Source organism: Mobula hypostoma, chromosome 6 (assembly GCF_963921235.1).
Source record: "Mobula hypostoma chromosome 6, sMobHyp1.1, whole genome shotgun sequence".
In the NCBI taxonomy this organism is placed as follows: domain Eukaryota; kingdom Metazoa; phylum Chordata; class Chondrichthyes; order Myliobatiformes; family Myliobatidae; genus Mobula; species Mobula hypostoma.
In genome coordinates this window covers 162,609,777-162,630,031 of record NC_086102.1, presented here as the reverse complement: position 1 = coordinate 162,630,031, position 20,255 = coordinate 162,609,777, and the positions used below count along the sequence as shown (strand labels likewise).

The window sequence follows — 20,255 nt, the reverse complement described above, 5'->3', positions numbered from 1 at the left end:
ACAACCCTTTGGCGGCTGATGAATGCTTGGTGCTGGTATAAATCCACAATTGAAATGAAAGAGAAGATTGGTAGCTCGGGTTAGCTGCTTGTCTGTAGAGTTGTTCGCCGAGCCAGGAGGTTAGGTCGCAAATGTTTCACGATTAGTCTAGGAGAAATTGTGGGCGCGCAGTGGAATGTTGTTTCTGCCGAGTGCTCGTGTTTATGTTGGTCCGACTGGTTCTGATTGGTTGGCTGTCGCACTAGCTGCTAGTCTCTGCAGGCACGCATCCCTGTTCATCGGTCATTGTGAGTGGGTTCCTCAGGTGGCCACAGCTCACCCATCCAACTTGATGCCGCAGACGCATAGGTTCATCCATAGCATCCATATTTCAGATACCCCACCCTATAATGTCCACACTTCATTTGTTCAGTCTGCTTCTGCCATTTCTGTGATGGATTAACGACCATGGGCATTCACCTATCGTCTAAATTCAAGTGTTGCAATCAATAAAGGGAAAATTTATGATGTCATCATAGCTCAGGCAAAGCCCAACTCTCTGCCTGAAGGTGCATAAAGCGGGGCAGAGATATCTCAGTGTGCCTTGGGCTAAAGAAAAGCAGTCAAAACCACTCAAAAATGCAGATTCTGAACTTTACCCTACTAAATGCCATACCCTAATTCACAGGAACTGCATCACGACATGATTAGTGTATGGAAATTGTACTACCAAACACTTTACTACAGTAGTGAATGGCAAACACAAAATAATCTGCAGATGCTGGGATCAAAGCAACACTCACAACACACTGGAGGAACTCAGCAGGTCGGGCAGCATCCGTGGAAACGATAAGTCAACGTTTCGGGCCGGAATCCTTCGTCAGGACTGAAGAGGGAAGGGGCAGAGGCCCTATAAAGAAGGTGGGGGGAGGGTGGGAAGGAGAAGGCCGGTAGGTTCCGGGTGAAAAACCAGTAAGGGGAAAGATAAAGGGGTGGGGGAGGGAAAGCAGGGAGGTGACAGGCAGGAAAGGTGAAGAAGGAATAGGGGAAAACACAATGGGTAGTAGCAGGAGGCGGAACCATGAGGGAGGTGATAGGCAGCTGGGGGAGGGGGCAGAGTGAAATAGGGATAGAGGAAGGGAGGGGGAGGGAATTACCAGAAGTTGGAGAATTCTATGTTCATACCAAGAAGCTGGAGACTGTATATGAGGTGTTGCTCCTCCAACCTGAATTTAGCCTCATTATGGCAGTAGAGGCCATGTATGGACATATCTGAATGGGAATGGGAAGCAGAGTTGAAGTGAGTGGCTACCAGGAGATCCTGTCTGTTGTGGTGGTAGTGAATGGCAATAGTCCCAGAAATAACACCAGTTCTTCAGTCTAGATTTTTCAAGATATGCAATACAGAAGTGCCACATTGTTTTCCAACTATTAGGTGCTTCAAACAAAGTTGAAGAGAACCGTGGGTTAGCAACAGATGATGTGATTATGTGATCATTTTAATTAATTATGAGGCAGAAGATCAGAAGCTTAAAATATGTAACACGCATAAAATGCTGAAGGAACTCACAAGGTCATGCAGCATCTGTGGAAAAAAGTACAAGTCGACGTTTCCGGCAGAAAACCTTGCCTGTACTTTTTTCCACAGAGATGCTGCCTGGCCAGCTGAGTTCCTCCAGCATTTTGTGTGTGTTGCTTGGATTTCCAGCATCGGCAGATTCTCTCTTGTTTGTGCTCAAAATCTGTTAATAAATTCTTAAATTAAGAACTTATCTGTCAGCAACCCCTCGCCCCTCTGGAACCACGCGAACTTGCCCTCAGGGAGCAACTCCAGGCTGATTTCGGGGTCGCGCACGCGCGTGACATCACGTGGGACGCCGCCGGCGCGCGGTCGGAAATTCGGCGGTTGGACGCGATCACGAGGCGTGACGTCGCAGAGGGCGCGGCTGACGGGGTGGCGGGCGGAGTTGGTGTGATTGATGGGGCGGCAAGGCGGGGCTCGGGTGGCGCAGCCATTTTCCGGATGCGATAAGGCTCACTGGTTCTCGGGAGCTCGAACGACTCGCAGACGGTCATTGCGCAGAATGGAGGTAGGGACATGGTGCCCGAGTTCCACTACCCCCCCGATGTCCGGGGTCAGTCGTGGTATCTGCTCGGCGTCGCTTGATTTGCTGTTGTTGTTGTTGTTGGGTGCTCCGGCCTGCGGGAAGGGTTGCTGAAATTCTTGCTGTGGTCGGGATCTTTATGCCGCCCGCCATAACATGGAGGCTCTGCTGCTTCTGTAAGATGGCGGCGTGTGACCGAGTTGCTTAATTATTAACTCGCCCTTCAGCGGTAGCTGCCTCGGCGCTGAGGTGTGGTGTGACGCCGGGCGAGGCCTAGGGACCTTTGAGCGGGGGCCCGCTGTTGTGGGGCTCGTTCTTGGCGGGAGACTGATCCATTGTTCGGCACCTGGCAGTCGGCTGTTCCCACAGAATCGCTGACCGGCTTTCACCTCCCGGTTTCAAAAGTGAAATGAAATTTACTAGTTGTCCCTAGGGCTGGAGCAGGAGAATAGATTGGAAAGGACAGGATGGCTTTCTTGACCACATTGGGTACAGATTACATAAAATCGTGAGGACCTGAATAAAAAAGACCGAAGAGGATCAATCTGTGGTAATCATAACTTTAAGGACCGTGGTTAGAAAAGTTAGAAAGTAGGTGAGAAATATTTCAACCCGCTGATGGAAGGCTACTCGTAAAATGGCGACAGGCGGAAATGCTGCATTAAAAGTATTTGTGTACTCTGCAAGCCATAGACCGCAGGCCACAGACCAAATGCTTTAAGATGTTTTAACCTAGTTTTTTTTAAGTTAATGGTAAACTTGGTCACTTTTCCCCTCAGGTGATCGATCATCTGAAGTGGTGGGTCCTTAATCTTTATGGCAATTAGATTTTTTGAACTCGTGGTAGTTCTTGACTCGGCCGTTTTAATGTTATTCCGGTTTTTCTAGTAAAGACCTTGCATCATCAACGATCCCTGCTGGCCTGTTCTGATTTGCCTACATTTATTCACATTTCTTTTGAAAATGAGGCTTTTCTTGGCTTGTAACTGCTGACGAATTTCAGCCAGTCAGCGTGCTGCAGTTGAGAAGTGGATTTAGCTACCTTTGGAAAATAAAATGTCAAACACAGATTAGAAAAAGGCCAACAGGAAACGTCTTTTATAAGAACCCAACTGTAAAGAGCTATTATTATTCCTTTTAAATGTTTTATTATCTTGATACTGGCTTTTTTGATGCCATTTTCTTAAGTTACACTTTTGATCCATTTGTACTTGGTCTCAATATCTGCATTCACCAATCTGAATACAATAGGTTAGCTTTGTGCTGGTACAAGGTTGTGATTGCCTGAAGAACGGAGTGGTTTTCGACACTATACCTGGGAAGAATATGGTGGTTTTGGAGGGATATCTGCCTCCAAGGTTTGAATTTGAGGATGTGTATTTGGTATTTTAAATGTAGTTTAAGATTTTAAAGAGAATCCTATAGTCGAGAACCTTACATTGGTTAGCGTGTGGCAAAAAATTTGAATGTGGGTAAAATTAGCAAATATGCAAAGAATGGTAAAATAGTTATAAAATTTCAGTTAATGAAGTGTATTTTAATTATATTTGGTACTCTAATTGAAATCAGTCAGGAAGAATATGCCCGTGCAGATACATCTAAGTATTAGAAAGAAGTATACAATACACCTTTACATGCCACTCACAACATGCTGGAGGAACTCAGGTCGGGCAGCATCTGTGGAAACGATCTGTTGACGTTTCGGGCCGGAACCTTTCATCCGGACTGTAGGGGGAAGGGGTAGAGGCCTTATAAAGAAGGTGGGGGGAGGGTGGGAAGGAGAAGCATGGTAGGTTCCAGGTGAGTGTTGCTTTGACCCCAGCATCTGCAAATTATTTTGTGTTTACCTTTACATGCTTGGTCATTTTATTTGGGTCAGCAATGCAGAAGTAATTAAATTGCATAGCTATATTATGCCATTTTAGTCTTGCTATTTTATATTTATTTAGAGATGCCATACAGAACAGGTCCCTCCAGCCCAATTTGCAATTTAAAACTAGCCTAATTACAATACCTAATTAATATACTAATTGGCATTTCTTCGAACTGTGGGAGGAAACCAGAGCACTGAGAGGAAACCAAAGTGATCACGGGGCAAACATACAAATTCCTTACAGATAGTTCCAGAATTGAAATAGCTGTAATGGTGTCAAGTTAGCTGCTATGCTACTATGTCACCCTTTTCACCATGGGTTGACCTTAATTTCTTAAATTTGTTTGTTTGGAAATGTACTGCCTTACACAGATTCTAACAAAGCTGCATTCTTTGGCAGTCATAAACTGTATAGAACTTACATACTATGAACAACACACATCAAAGTTGCTGGTGAACGCAGCAGGCCAGGCAGCATCTATAGGAAGAGGCGCAGTCGACGTTTATAGATGCTGCCTGGCCTGCTGCGTTCACCAGCAACTTTGATGTGTGTTGCTTGAATTTCCAGCATCTGCAGAATTCCTGTTGTTTACATACTATGAACTTTACTTTGCAGGGTCTAGAAAGTAAAGAACCAGAGCAGATACGCAAGCTGTTCATTGGCGGATTGAGTTTTGAAACAAATGAAGATAGTTTAAGGAAGCACTTCGAGCAATGGGGACAACTAACAGATTGTGTGGTAAGATTTATTATCTCTTCTAGGTGCTTGAGGCTTTCTGATTTGTATAAAATTGCTGTTAAAATTTAATAGTTTTTGTCAGTTTGTTAGATGTTTTATATTTGGTATTCATCTGTTGTCCATAGTTACATGGTATTTTTCCAACATCAAATTTTGAGAAAATGCCTTGCCTTTTAGTTGCTTTTGTAATGTTATCTGAGCCAGGCTGCAGTGACATATCCATTGAAAGGCTCTTGAATCATTGCTGTCCTTATTGATAGTCTCAAAAGAATATAGCAATTTCTGTCACTCTGGCTTGCATTTTCTGGCAATTTGTGTTCATAATGGATTTTACGTGTTGTGGTGATCTTGCTTGCCCCTAGTGTGAATATTTTTGCAATCCTGTTGTTTCTGTCATTTGCAACTTGAATTGAAATTGTTGGCATGCATTCTGCGTCTTAATTTCTAACCCCAGGCAATGATAAGTGAATCTGTTAGTTCCCTGAAATCTTTTACATTGATTGCCAGCATTTGCTGGGATGATATTGTATTGAGTGTGGAAAAAATTTTCCTCTCCTTTGTGCCCCATTCCATGCTCAGATTGAAGATGGTTCATTGGTTGTTTATTGCTGTAATCCTGCTTGATGAACAGTGTCTCACCTGACGCATTTAACTTTTCCTACAGATGCTGCCTAAACGAAGTATTTCTCGCCATTTTTTAATCATTTTAGGTGTCTAGTATCTGCAGTTACTTGATTTCATTGTCCTGTTGAATCTTGTGCCTTACTGACATTTGAAATGCTGCTTCCTTCTGTTGTGTAAATATCTATCTTCTGCTTCGTTTCACAGGAGCAGGGAAATAATGAAAAGTCAGTGAGCTATTTTTGCTTACTGTCCTTTATCAAATCATGTGCTTTTTATGATGAATTACTTTGTCTTTTTGTTCTTAGGTGATGAGGGAAGCGGCATCAAAACGTTCAAGGGGATTTGGGTTTGTGACCTACTCCACTGTATCAGAAGTAGATGCTGCCATGTCTGCTCGACCACACAAGGTTGATGGTCGTGTTGTAGAACCAAAAAGAGCAGTATCAAGAGAGGCAAGTGTTACTATTTATGTAATAGTAAGTGCTTGATAATAAGAATAGAAACTGAATTGTAACTTTACTTACAGGATTCTACAAAACCTGGTGCCCACTTAACAGTGAAGAAAATATTTCTTGGTGGTATCAAAGAAGATACTGAGGAGTACCATCTAAGAGATTACTTTGAGAAGTATGGCAAGATTGAAAATATTGAAGTTATGACAGATCGTGGCAGTGGGAAAAAACGAGGATTTGCTTTTGTCACATTTGATGATCACGATTCTGTTGACAAAATTGTTGGTATGTAGCATTATGTTGAAATTTTGATCTAGATTCAGGTGGGGGTGGTGGCTAAACAATTAATAGATTAGAATACATATATCTCTTGTATTACAGTAACATGTTACTTGTCAAACAACATTTCAGTATAATGGGATGGTAATTGGTGTTTATAGCTTAGGAAGTGAAATGTATGTGTTTTGCCAGTAGGAGAATTTGGGTGTTGGTACTGGGACTGTGCTTGGGTGTAAGGGTGTAAGTAGTTCAAATCTTTGAATAATATATATAAATGGCAAACTAGGTATACATGCAGATGCAATAAATGTGAAGTTAGGCTGTTTGAGGAACAAGTTGTGGTGAGGCAGGCTGATCTGTATAGTATTACTTTAGCTGTTTGAAATGGGTGGGAAGCAGTAAAAGAAAGGCACTGATGAACATTCAAAATCATATGAAGGTGATAGGAAAGCAGATGAGGTGGTTTTAAAAGCTGATGTATGGATTTTAGTTGGGGCAGTGAATTTGTATTCCTTCACTAAATTGTACCTTGTTGAGTATAATGTATAATTCTAGGGACCACACTTTCATTCGGGTTCAGATACCACGATGGAGAAGCTGGGATTGCTCTCGAGCAAAGTCTGTATATGAGAATAATACAGTAATCAAAAGTTTAGAGAGTTAAATATCCTGCAGTGGGAGGGAGAACAGCCAGAGGTCGTGGTACATATTGGTACCAATTATAGGTAGGAGGAGGTCCTGAAAAAGTACAGGGAGAAGCAGGACCGCAAAGGTAGTAATCTCGGGATTACTGCCTGTGCCACGTGACAGTGAGAATAGGATTAGAATGAGGTGGAGGATAAATGTATGGCTGAGGGATTGGAGCAGGGGGCAGGGATTCAGATTTTTGGATCATTAAATCTTTTGGGGCAGGTGTGACCTGTCCAAAAAGGACGGGTTGTACTTGAACCTCAGGGGGACCAGTATCCTCGTAGGGAGGTTTGCTAAGGCTACTGGGGAGAGTTTAAACTAGAATTGTTGGTGGGGGTGGGGGGTGGGCAGGAATCGAACTGAAGAGACTGGGGAAGAGGAGGTTGGCTCACAAATAGAGAAAGCTTGCAGACAGTGCGGGGGGGGGGATAGGCAGGTGATAGAAAAGGGACACGCTCAGACCGAAGGTTTGAGATGCGTCTATTTTAACGCAAGGAGTGTTGTGAACAAAGCGGATGAGCTTAGAGTGTGGATCAGTACTTGGAGGTATGGTGTGGTGGCCATTACAGAGATTTGGATGGCTGACAGGAATGGTTACTTCAAGTGCTGGGTTTTGGATGTTTCGGAAAGGACAGGGAGGGAGGCAAAAGAGTTGGGGGCATGGCACTGTTGATCAGATAGTGTCATGGCTGCAGAAAAGGTGGACGCCTTGGAGGGATTGTCTATGGAGTCTCTGTGGGTGAAGGTTAGGAACAGAAAGGGGTCAATAACTTTACTGAATGTTTTTTTATAGGCTGCCCATAGTAACAGGGATATCGAGGAGCAGATGGGGAAACAGATCCTGGAAAGGTGTAATAATAACAGAGTTGTCATGATGGAAGAATTTAATTTCCCAAATATCGATTGGCATCTCCCTAGAGCAAGGGGTTTAGATGGGGTGGAGTTTGTTAGGTGTGTTCAGGGAGGTTTCTTGACACAATATGTAGATGGCTTACAAGAGGAGAGAGTGTACTTGATTTGATATTAGGAAATGAACCTGGTCAGGTGTCATATCTCTGTGGGAGAGCCATTTTGGAGGTAGTGATCATAATTCTATCTTCTTTCCAATAGCATTGGAAAGAGATTAGAACAGACAAATTAAAAATGCGTTTAATTGGAGTAAGGGGAATTATGAGGCTATCAGGCAGTAAATTGGAAGCTTAAATTGGAAACAGATGTTCTCAGGGAAAACTATGGAAGAAATGTGACAAATGTTCAGGGGATATTTGTGTGGAGTTCTGCACAGGTATGCTCCAATGAGACAGGGAAGTTATGGTAGGGTACAGGAACCGTGTTGTACAAAGGCTGTAATAAATCTAGTCAAGAAGAAAAGAAAAGCTCATGTCAGGTACAGAGAGCTAGGTAATGTTAGAGATCTAGAAGATTATAAGGCTAATAGGAAGGAGATTAAGGAGGAAATTAGGAGAGCCAGAGGGGCCATGAGAAGTCCTTGGCGGGCAGGACTAAGGAAAACCCCAAAGCATTCTACAAGTATGTGAAGAGCAAGAGGATAAGACGTGAAAGAATAGGACCTATCAAGTGTGACAGTGGGAAAGTCTGTATGGAACCGGAGGAAATAGCAGAGGTTCAGTATTCACTATGGAAAAGGATCTTGGTGATTGCAGTGATGACTTGCAGCAGACTGAAAAGCTGAACACGTAGATATTAAGAAAGAGGATGTGCTGGAGCTTTTGGAAAGCATGAAGTTGGATAAATCGCCAGGACCGGATGAGATGTACCCCAGGCTACTGTGGGAGGCGAGGGAGGAGATTGCTGAGCCTCTGGCGATGATCTTTGCATTATCAATGGGGACGGGAGAGGATTGGAGGGTTGCAGATGTTGTTCCTTTATTCAAGAAGGGGAGTAGAGGTAGCCCAGGAAATTATAGACCAGTGAGTCTTACCTCAGTGGTTGGTAAGTTGATGGAGAAGATCCTGAGAGGCAGGATTGATGAACATTTGAAGATGTATAATATGATTAGGAATAGTCAGTGTGGCTTTGACAAGGGCAGATCGTGCCTTATGAGCCTGATAGACAATAGGTGCAGAAGTAGACCATTTGAATTTCTTTGAGGATGTCACAAAACATGAAGAGCAGTAGATGTGAATATGGATTTCCGCAAAGCATTTGATAAGGTACCTCATGCAAGGCTTATTGAGAAAGTATGGAGGCATGAGATCCAAGGGGACATTGCTTTGTGGATCCAGAACTGGCTTGCCCACAGAAGGCAGAGGTTGTAGATGGGTCATATTCTGCATGGAGGTGGGTTACCAGTGGGATGCCTCAGGGATCTGTTCTGGGACCCTTAGTCTTCGTGATTTTTTTTATAAATGACCTAGATGAGGAGTGGAGGGATGGGTTAGTAAGTTTGCTGATGACACAAAGGTTGAAGGTGTTGTGGATAGTGTGGAGGGCTGTTGGAGGTTACAGTGGGACATAAATAGGATGCAAAACTGGGCTGAGAAGTGGGAGAGGAGTTCAACCCAGATAAGTGTGAGGTGGTTCATTTTGGTAGGTCAGATATGATGGTAGAATATAATAATAGTAAGACTTGGCGGTGTGGAGGATCAGAGGGATCTTGGGGTCTGAGTCCATAGGATGCTCAAAGCAGCTGCGCAGGTTGACTCTGGTTAAGAAGGCGTATGGTGTACTGGCCTTCATCAATTGTGGAATTGAATTTGGGAGCCAAGAAGTAATGTTGCAGTTGTATAGGACCATGGTCAGACCCCACTTGGAGTACTGTGCTCAGTTCTGGTCGCCTCACTACAGGAAGGATGTAGAAGCCATAAAAAGGGTACAGAGGAGATTTACAAGGATGTTGCCTGGATTGGGGAGCATGCCTTATGAGAACTCGGCCTTTTCTCCTTGGAGCGACGGAGGATGAGAGGTGACCTGATAGAGGTGTATACGATGAGAGGCATTGATCGTGTGGATTGTCAGAGGCTTTTTCCCAGGGCTGAAATGGCTGCCACAAAAGGGCACAGGTTTAAGGTGCTGGGGAGTGGGTACAGAGGAGATGTCAGGGGTAAGTTTTTTACACAGAGTGTGGTGAGTGTGTGGAATGGGTTGCCAACAACGGTGGTGGAGGTGGATAGGGTCTTTTAAGAGACTTGGATAGGTACATGGAGCTTAGAAAAATAGAGGGCTATAGGTAAGCCTAGTAATTTCTAAGGTAGGGACATGTTCGGCACTACTCTGGGCCGAAGGGCCTGTAATATGCTGTAGGTTTTCCATGTTAAATCTTTCTTCTGGGAAATGGATAGGTAATTAGAGGTTGGCACAAGATATAATGGGGTAATTCCATGTTCAGATTTGAAGGATCTGGAATGTACTGCTGGACATAGTGAAAGTGAATTCGTTGGATACGGGTAAGAAGACATGGTGTGAAGGATTACATGGTTAGCTGGGGAAAAATTGAGGGCTCTAAGTTGCAGTGCATTGACACATTGTTGGTGGTATCCTGTCATCATGGTTTGTATGTAGCATTTTCTTGTGTCAGGTTATGTAAAACGGGGTTTTCAATTAATGTGATCTTGAGGTTTTCAATAATGTCTCTGGAAAAAATTTCTTTTAATTTTAGTTCAAAAGTACCATACTGTGAATGGACACAACTGCGAAGTGAGGAAAGCACTTTCACGACAAGAGATGCAGGGATTGGGCTCTCAGAGAGGTATGTGGAGAAAATAAAGGTAATTCTTGGATGGAATTGTAAACTGTAGATTCTTTGGATAACTTCTGTCTGTTTAATTTCTTAGGGCGTAGCTCAGGAGGCGGAGGTAACTCTGGTAACTTCATGAGTCGCAGTGGGAATTATGGTGGTGGAAATGGAGGAAATTTTAATCGAGGCGGGAATTTTGGTGGCAGAGGTAAAATGTCTTGTGGAAAGCATTTGCACTGTCACAGGACACAAGCAGATTCTTACCTATGTGTTCATGTTGACTATCAGCCCTTTCTGACCCATCCTCCCCAGACCCATCTATACTAGTCCAGGTATCAGCCTGTTCTTTCTATATGGTGACTCCAAATACTGAATTGCTGTGGGAGTAGCTGCATAACTTTTGGCTGTGTCCCAGATTTCAATCATTCTTGGTTGAGAGCTGTCTTGTCCAAACCCCTCTAACACTTAACTAGCTTTATTTCCTCCTAAAAGAATTATTGGACTTCTGTGGGGTAAGGGGAGAGGAAATGACAAGATGTTTACTTCTTTCTAACCTACCTGTCCTTAAAGTTTTGTATATCTCTCTGGTTCCTCATGGCCTCTGCTCCATTAAAAACAGTTTCTCCACATCTTTGAAGGATTCCATGCCAAACAACTCCTAGTAAATCTCATCAAAGTTGCTGGTGAACACAGAAGGCCAGGCAGCATCTCTAGGAAGAGGTACAAGGTCTCGGCCCGAAACGTCGACTGTACCTCTTCCTAGAGATGCTGCTTGGCCTGCTGCGTTCACCAGCAACTTTGATGTGTGTTGCTTGAATTTCCAGCATCTGCAGAATTCCTCATGCTTGGTAAATCTGCTCCTTCTCCAATGCAATTGCATTCCATTTAGTGTGGTGAATAACACTGCTAAAGTACTCCAGATGTGACCTAACAGAAGCAGTATAGAGATGTGATAAGATCTCAATACTTTTATAGTTTAATCTTGGCTAATGAGGCACTCCCATGTTACCTAATCTTTCTGTTGTCAACTTCTGTCACGAAGGGTTTCTGCTCTTCAATATTCTGCATGGCCCACCCATTCTTGGTGGGGTTTTGTGTATAAATTATGTATTAAACTTGTACAATGCTATTCAAAAGAAGTTGAGTAATTTAATTGTAGACTAATCCAAAATGTTCGAGGACATTGGACTCAGCATAGTAATTTTTTTGTTGCTTAGTGCAGCCTTAAGAAACTTGTCATGTGTTCTTAAAATGTCTGGCTTTTATGTGCACCTGCTATGGACTGAAGTGAAAGCAGGCCTAATACTTAATTTTCTTGAACTATTGGTTATTAATATCACTACATAATAGGGCAAAGGGCCTGCAATCATCCTTGTATCCCTTGATTACCAAACTGGCTTCCTAAGTTGTTGGCTGCTTCCTATCATTAATGGAAGAAAACTGGCTGGATGCAGAGGCTTGCTCCATCTGTAACAAGCTCTTGAAAAGGTTCTCTGTTCAAGTGAATGGAGCCCCAATCTATTCTTTCAATTGTATTTTAAGTTTTACCCAACTTTCTCCAAATCCAATATTTTTTCTTCTGTACTAGTGATGCATTTTTTAATCATCCAAACCACTGGAGCTATTGAGGGTGTAGAAAATTCAGTTCATAATTTCAAACATAGCTGTATTAAGAATTCAAATATAATCTTAGCAGTTGCAGATATTTGTCAGTGTTGGGTGGAAAGGTATAGAATGGAGTTCACTGATACAATTTGAATTGTTCAGCTTATTGCACATTGGTAAATTGTTTATTATTCTGTACTTTTATGTTTGTGATATTTATGTGTTTTTAAATGTTGCTGTAATGAAATTTCCCACACAAGATAATAAAGTAGTTTTTTTTTGTCTTTCCCTATAGGCATGGGAAATTTTGGAGGCAGCAGGGATGACTATGGAGGTGGAGGAGGTGGCGGTGGATATAATGGATTTGGTGATGGTAAGTTGCATTTTTAATACTGATATCGATTGGTTTAATTTTCAAAATCTGACAGTATTCCATTGAGGGTTGATGTTTACTGTAAACTATTTTCAGTAGAAAAACTGTCAAATTTACATTTGAGTACAGAAAAGTTCTGAGACGATTCGTATTATCTCAAGCTGTGCTCTATGGTCTCTGCCAGGTATTGACCAGTTCAATTAACTTGGATTGCTAAGCATATTGCATACATAAAAAGCAGGAATCTTAGCTATTGTGCTTAATGTCTGCCAGTGCTCTTTCCAATCTATTCACAATATATTGGTAATAACCAATGTGATGAGCTTTAAGTTTTGTTCTTTGCAAAAACAAAGCAAGACTGGTTCACTCTAGCATATTACAGATTTTGTCATTCGAAGGCTGTTGGCTCTTCTCAGAAGGTGGAGACGAGTTGCTTTCTTGACTACTGCTGAACTATGGTATAAGGACTCTCACTTATTGTTGGTTAGGGAATTTCAGGATTTATTCCCAATGTTGGTGGAGGAATGGCAATGTATTTCCACAGCTCTGGGTTTCAGGTGTCAGCATACCTATGTACTTCTACCCTTGACTGTCATGGTAGACATAGAGTTTGTGCTCGGGGTTGGGGGGGTGATGTGGGGAATCAACAGTCATTTATCCAAGAGGTGGAGGGCAAATCTTCAAGTATTCAGTGATGCTTTATATTACCAATTCTATTCTGGTCTGTGTACGGGCAAGTATTGAAATTTGAGGGTGATGAGTGACTGCCTATTACCAATTAGCCAAATCCTATCTTGATGTATTGAAAAGACCCAGCAAATTGAAAATGGGAATCAGGTGAATGAGCACACCACCACCACCACTTTGGGGGCATTGTGAATAGGGCAGTTAATGATATTCTTGCCAAAACTGTAAATATTCCTGTGTTAAGAGGGGGGGGGGAGAAAAGAGTCGAGGAATGTCTTGCACCTGACAGAAGGAATAAAGGTGTAGACTTTTCTAAATGGGGAGCAAATTCAGCACAGAGAGACTTGGAAATCCTCATGCGGGAATCCCTAAACATTAACTTGCAGGCTGAGTTGGTAAGGAAGGCAAATAAAATGTAGGCATTCATTTCAAGTGGGCTGGAATATAGAAACAACGATACAATGCTGAGACTGTATATTGCATTGATCAAACCCCACTTGGAGTATTTTTGGTGGTTTTGGGCTCTTGTTTAAGGAAGGATGTGCTGGCATTGGCAAGTGTCCAGAGAAGTTTCACAAGAATAATCCCAGGTATGAGCAGGTTACCATATGAAGAGTATTTGGCTTTGGGCCTGTACTTGCTGTAAAGTATGGGGAGAAGGGTTGTAATTGAATCCTACTGAAGATTGAAAGGCCTCAATAAGAGTGGATGTGGAGAAGATGTTTCCTATTGTGGGGGAGTCCAGTACTAGATAGGGGGATGTCCTTTTATAACAAATGAGCAATTTCTTTAACCAGATGGTGGTGAATGTGGAATAAATGATCACAGATGGCTGTGAAGGCCAAGTCATTGGATATATTTAAATTGGAACTAATATGTTGATTATTAAAGGCATCAAAAATTATAGGGAGAAGGCAGGTGAATGGGATTGCAAGGGATAAATCAGCCATGATGGAATAATAGAGCAGAGCCGATGGGCCAAATGGCCTAGTTCTGCTTCTGTCTTATGAATATGCTTATTGCTGTTGGAAACAAATGTTTGATCCCAGGAAAACCCTCAAGACAACATTCATAGCCCAACCACATTTACTTTGAATCTCTCTTCTTTTGTAAGTTAGAATTGTTTGTGTTTATTTTCATTTGCAGATAGAACATTTCTCCCACATCCAAAAAGATCTGTTCTGACATTACTGCCTGCACATTTCCCTTGAATTTGCACTTGAAAATATATTGGTAGTCATTGTTGGATGAAACTCTTGGAATTCACTATTAAACAGCACCAGTGAAGTATCTCAGTACTGACTCTTGAAATCAATGAGCTGCCTTGCCCAAGCAAAACCTATACGCAGTGATACTTGAGATTGTTGTGAGTGCATCTAAGCAGGGGTTCCCAGCCTTTTTTTATGCCATGAAACCCTACCATTAACTGGTGGGTCTGGACCCAGATTGGGAACCCCTGATCTAGATTTCTCACATTTTTATTTTAAGGATTCCTACTAGGCTGATTTGAGTACCTGACAGAACCATTTAATTTTATAAGAATAAAACTGAAGTATATGATGCTTTGGGTTGATAAAGCATTCTTCACAGGATCCCACATTGGCTTCCACCACTTTCGCCTGGAAACTTGGATCATTTTTAGGTTTAATAATGTTTCAAATTATTGATGCTGAACAGGAATTAAAATCCTAATTTTGTCTAGGAAGGCAGACAAGCTGAGGGCAGCTTTGGTGAGAGGATGTTTAAGCTCCTGAAGTTGTAGCCACTTGCTTAATTTGTGTTGGATCAAAAGATTGTTAGCTAGGCTGGAAAAAAAACCCAAGTTGGAAAGATGCTACAGAAAGGCTAGGTGAAGGAGAGCATCAGTTCTTGGGTTTTAATAAAAATACCTAATGATGTTCTTCAGGTGGCAATTTTGGAGGTGGCCATGGTTACTCTGGTAGAGGAGGAGGAGGATATGGCGGTGGTGGCCCAGGTTTTGGCAACCAAGGTGGTGGTGGTGGAGGAGGATATGGTGGTGGTGGCTATGACAACTACAATGACGGTGGAAACTTTGGAGGTAAGAATTTTGACTGATAAAGATTAAAAGAAAGGATGCATTTAAGTGAACTAATATCATTCCTTTGATTTTTCTTTTAGGTAATTTTGGTGGTGGAGGAGGTGGGAACTACAATGACTTTGGAAACTATCCTAACCAATCATCAAATTTTGGACCCATGAAGAATAGCAATTATGGGCGTAACTCTGGCCCTTACAGTGGTAAGAGTATATTAAAATTTTGAGCATTGTCATAGGACAGGACATTACACGCCAGCAACACATTCCATGCACCCAGTGCTCTATGTAAAGGAAGCTACCTCTGACAAACCCTCCAAAAATCCTAAAGCTATGCTCCTTATATTAGTCATTTCCACCCCAACAAAAATCTGGCTGTCCACTCAATCATTGCCCCATCTTGTACACTTCTTGCAAGTCACCTCATCCTCCTCTCCAGAGAGAAGTCATAGCTTGCTCAACTAGTAAGTGTATATAAATAAAAATAGGAAAATTAATGTAAAAAAAAGCCAAAGTAGTGTTCATGGATTGATTAATTGTCTGAAATCTGATGGCAGAGTGGAAGAAGCTGTTCCTGAAATGTTGAGTGTCTTCAGGCTCCTGCACCATCTCAATGGCAGCAATGAGATGGGGGCACTTGGTGGGGGGATCCTTAATAATGAGTGCGTATTTGAGGTATCACCTTTTGTAACTATCCTGGGTGGTTAGTGTCTGTGGAGCTGTCTGAGTTCCCAACTTTCTGTAACTGTTTCTGATCATGTGCAGTAGCTCCTCCATACCAGAAGCTAACCACCAATTAGAATGCTCTCCACAGTACATCTGAAGAAATTTGCAAGTGTCTTTGACGTACCAAGTCTCCTCAAACACCTAATGAAATATAGCTGCTGACTTTGTAATTGCATGAATATCTTGAACCCAGGATAGATCCTCAGAGATGTTCACCCAGGAATTTGAAACAGCTCACCTTTTCCACTTCTGATACCCTGATTTCCTCCTTCCTGAAGTCCACAATCAATTCCTTGCTTTTCTGACTGAGTCCAACAACAATTGTCTTGTTGGCAAATTTATAGGTGGTGTTTGTGCTGGAGGGAAATGTTATTTCTGATCTGCACTGATTTGTATGGTGAGAAAGTCAAAGATCATTTGGAGGAGGAGGTACAGAGGGTATATTTCTGAGGGTATGATTGTGTTGAACTGTAGTCAATAAACAGCAACCCCATGTAGGTATTACTATTGTCCTGGTGATCCAAGGGCGAGTGCAGAGCCAGTGAGGTTGCATCTGCTGTAGACCCTATTGTGGCATAGGAAAATTGCATCAGGTCCAAGTCCTTAGGCAGGAGTGGAGTCGTCACAACCAACCTCCCAAAGCACTTCATCACAGTAGATTTGAGTTCCACTGGGCAATGGTCGTTGAGGCAGCTTACCCTGCTCCTCTTGGGCACGGGTATGATTATTGCCCTTTTGAAGCAAGTGGGAACCTCCAACTGCAAGCATCCTTGGAAATTCCTGCCAGTTTTCAGAGCCTTACTAGGTACACCAGCAAGGTCTGACTCCTTGCGAGGGTTCACCCTCATGAAAGGTGTGAACGTCAGCCTAAGATCAGTGTTACCAGATGTTGCAGGGATTTGCAAGGATGTAGTTTTATTCTCCCTTACAAAGCATACATAACACATGTTGAGCTGAAACATCACAGCCATTCATAATGTTAGGTTTTGCTTTGTAGGAAGTAATAACCTGCAAACTACCTGAGATATTCCATCTCAATCATTGGTTGAAATTGCTTTTTCACCCCTAGTTTTATTCTTAATACATTACATGAACATGTGGGGGAGAGTTGAAGGGACTACCACTTTGCTTTCCCCACTGGGGCAATTAAACCTGGCTATTTCACTATGTTTTCTAGTTACTGGAAATAGTTAATTGTATTCCAGATATATAGATAAGGGGTCACTATATTTGCAGTTGTAAGTTTTTTTAAAAAAAAGTTTGCAAATGCCACTGTTTAATGTGAGGTCTTTTTAACTTTTTAAGGTGGTTATGGCTCTGGTGGTGGCGGCGGCGGCTACGGTAGAAGATACTGAACAGTTTATCAAAAGTAAGCTTGAATACCAATTCCATCAAAGTGTAGTATCTGTAATGAACAGTGCAATAAATAACCATCTTGTCCTGTATCATTCAACAGGCAACAGTTCTTAGGAGAGGATGAGCCAGGAGTTGTCAGGAAAGCTGCAGGTTACTTTGAGACAGAATATCGACCAAGTTCATTGTAAAGGCTGCCCACAGGAAGAGCGATGGTCCAGTAGTCAGAAAAGTTACTGCAGCATTAACATAAACATTTTTTGTTCAGGACTGTTTCCTGTAGAGAGATTTGCAAAAAGTGCAGTTGTTTGTTATAATGTAGTTGCTGTTAGATGTAAATTCCTGAGTTTTTTAAAAACTTTGTTCCAGCAATGTCTTTATTTTCCTCATTTCCATAGCTGTTCAGCCATGTAATTTGTGGTAGCCAAATTGGGAATAAAAAGGATGAGAACTTTTTAACTAAATGATCTGTGTAGTCAGTTTTTCCTTGATTATAAATCAAGACAGGTACTCTTTAATTTCTAGCTATCTTAATACTGCAAGGGTTTACTGGAAATTTTAGCCTAAATAAATATCCAGTCCTCTAAACGTAAAGGGAAGATGATATGTTACACTTAAAATGAATTTGAAATTCTTTTTAAAAAAAAAGCCACTCGAGCTGTGCAAACTGCTATTGGTGTAATTTGTATAGAAGGCTAGTTTGCTCTTTGGATTTGAAATACTTTTAATGTGATGAATGTGACCTACTGGAAATTGCAGTATAAAATAAATTCAAAATATTTATGAAATGGGAGGTGTTGGTTGTATGGGCTGGTTATTCTTTCCACCATATTTGAATTGTAGGTGGAATGAAAAACCATATCAAGTTTTATTATTATATGTGGTTTCTGAGATGCAAAATTTCTTTTGAAATTTGGATAGGGCCATGTTTTTAGATATATAAAACGTGGTTTTTGCTTAATGTGGGGAAATTCCTATTGAAGTGTGGGATACTGTCATCAGGTATTACTTTTGTAACAAATCTTGAGTGAGCTGCATTAAATGGCAAGAAACTTTAGTTTAATAAAGAAACTCTTTATTTTAGTTTAATTGTATTGAATAACTATTCAAGCTTGGTTGAATTTTGTGATCTTTGAATGGTCCATCCTACAACTTCTATTGTATTGTATTTGGGGTTGTGTGCAATAGACCACAATATTGATAATGCTGGTAGTATTTGAACATTTATTTATGGGAAAAATGAGTTTAAACGTTAAGTGTTGTCTTTGGATGGATTCTGATAGCATCGTAAGCTGGCATTCCATACTTGATTTTGCTGTGTCATTTTCTTTTGATAGCAACTGTTTCTGCTTTGACACTGAATGTAAAAATACCAAGCAGTATTTTCAATTTAGATGAGAGTATCTTGTAATTTCTACCGTTTTATGGATTTGCCAGGTAGAGGTCACTGTGTACTGAAACTTTCAAATGTTCGAATAGTATTGAGAGTGAACAGAAATGCATGCATTTTAAAGGTAATTAAAATTTAAATCTGTAAATAATTTCTAGAATTAGATTCCCAAGCTACAGGTGCAATTTATTGTAAGAGGACTGAAAAGGCTATGCATCTCTGCTGTCAACCCACATTAGTACAGTGAAGCATGGAGATCCACTAAGACAGGACCACTGCAGCCATATTGAATTTGGACAAGTCAGCATAATTAAAGAATGGCAAGGCAGGAACAACAGCCACATCTCCAAGAGGAAGGAAAAGGAGAATGCGGTGCTGTTAGGCAACTTCGTTATCTTTGACTAGCTTGACCTTGAATGGCAGCTGAAGTGTGGAAGAAAGTCTAGGAAGAGTCAACAACCTGTGGAACCACCTCAGTAATAGCTACTAAAAGGGACAACAGGGCAGCATAAACATGTAATAGAATTAGCAGGCAGACCTGAGGCAAGTGCTAATTGTAAGTAAGGTTTGATTTTTTTTTAATCCTATGTTTAATAAATAGGTGAAATCCATCCTTTGGATTAAATCAAGAGAATAACTGATCTGCTTAATTTACAGATTGGCTAAGAAGTCATCTTCCATTTTTACTGTGACAAGTACAGTAATGCTCAATTTCAAGAATGGTAAGATTGGTAAAACATGTAGTTTTAACTGTGGTAACATTTTTCCAAAACAATAACTCCAAGGATTGATTCATGATCCATCCGACAAGCAGGTATGGTAATGAAACAATGTAATTACATAATATTGGGCAAAGTCACACATGGCTCTAATTTCAGGCAGTTTTTATTCTCTAGGCCTTACAACATGTTGACTAAGCAGTACATTGTTGCATAATTAACTTGCAAGGTAGTTAGTAAATGTAGAACAAAGGAGAGATTGGAGAAATTGCATGTTATCACTGGATTTGATGCCTCCCAAAATTACATCTGCTTTTAATAAAGGTTTCTGACCCATGTCTCGTTAATGCTATTCTTCAATATTTGTACTTTGCTCTTGAATAAACTTTTTCAATTTCTAAAACAATAAATTGTAAAAAGTCAATACTAAGATTATTGTAGATATTGTAAAGAAATGTACACTATTTTATATGTAAAACTGAATAGTCCAGGTGCAGTATTTTTCTATTTCTTGTATTGCAACCCTTTGCATAATCTTTTGGCCTCTAACTTTTATTATTTTATTCCAACTTGATGTAACAAATGGATGAAGGGTCTCAGCCCAAAACATTGACTGCATTTTCCTCCCATAGATGCTGCCCTTCTGATGTTGAATACTACCATTGTGTTAAGGTACAGCCTGAGGTTTTAAAACATTACTATAAAAATTGCTAGATCAGTCAAATCCCATCATATGTTTAGTCTCCCTAGTAAAACATTTGGTACATATCAGAGAAGATATTTGCAGTCTCAAAAAGCACAATAAAACTCAACACATTATATACTATTTGTATTTCAAGCAGAAGTGAGGTGGAACAGCTAGTGGTGAGAGAATGGTTGGTATGCTGATAATCCTGCAAGTCAATGACT

General features: G+C 41.2%; 1 protein-coding gene across 3 annotated transcripts; it reads left to right on the top strand.

The window, feature by feature from the left end:
* The first annotated feature begins 1,921 nt into the window (after positions 1–1,921).
* hnrnpa3 (heterogeneous nuclear ribonucleoprotein A3) lies at positions 1,922–19,861 on the top strand. Of its 3 annotated transcripts, none has more exons than XM_063052103.1 (11): positions 1,922–2,069; positions 4,574–4,696; positions 5,626–5,772; positions 5,847–6,057; positions 10,361–10,450; positions 10,536–10,646; positions 12,339–12,416; positions 15,010–15,162; positions 15,243–15,362; positions 17,190–17,253; positions 19,285–19,861. In XM_063052103.1, exons 1-10 carry the CDS (start codon positions 1,959–1,961, stop codon positions 17,237–17,239), a joined length of 1,194 nt encoding a protein of 397 aa, XP_062908173.1. In that variant the 5' UTR covers positions 1,922–1,958; the 3' UTR covers positions 17,240–17,253; positions 19,285–19,861. The 3 variants fall into 3 exon arrangements, with proteins under 3 accessions (XP_062908173.1, XP_062908172.1, XP_062908174.1); XM_063052102.1 differs by lacking the exon at positions 19,285–19,861 and adding an exon at positions 17,341–18,320; XM_063052104.1 differs by lacking the exons at positions 15,010–15,162; positions 19,285–19,861 and adding an exon at positions 17,341–18,320.
* Positions 19,862–20,255: the final 394 nt, after the last annotated feature.

What these genes read in the sequence shown, in the direction of transcription:
- hnrnpa3 (XM_063052103.1), top strand. Translation starts at nt 1,959, where the DNA reads ATGGGGCGGCAAGGCGGGGCTCGGGTGGCGCAGCCATTTTCCGGATGC. An exon ending in GACAACTAACAGATTGTGTG is followed by an intron (nt 4,697 to 5,625) that starts GTAAGATTTATT and finishes TTTTGTTCTTAG; the next exon opens with GTGATGAGGGAAGCGGCATC. An exon ending in TTCTGTTGACAAAATTGTTG is followed by an intron (nt 6,058 to 10,360) that starts GTATGTAGCATT and finishes TTTTAATTTTAG; the next exon opens with TTCAAAAGTACCATACTGTG.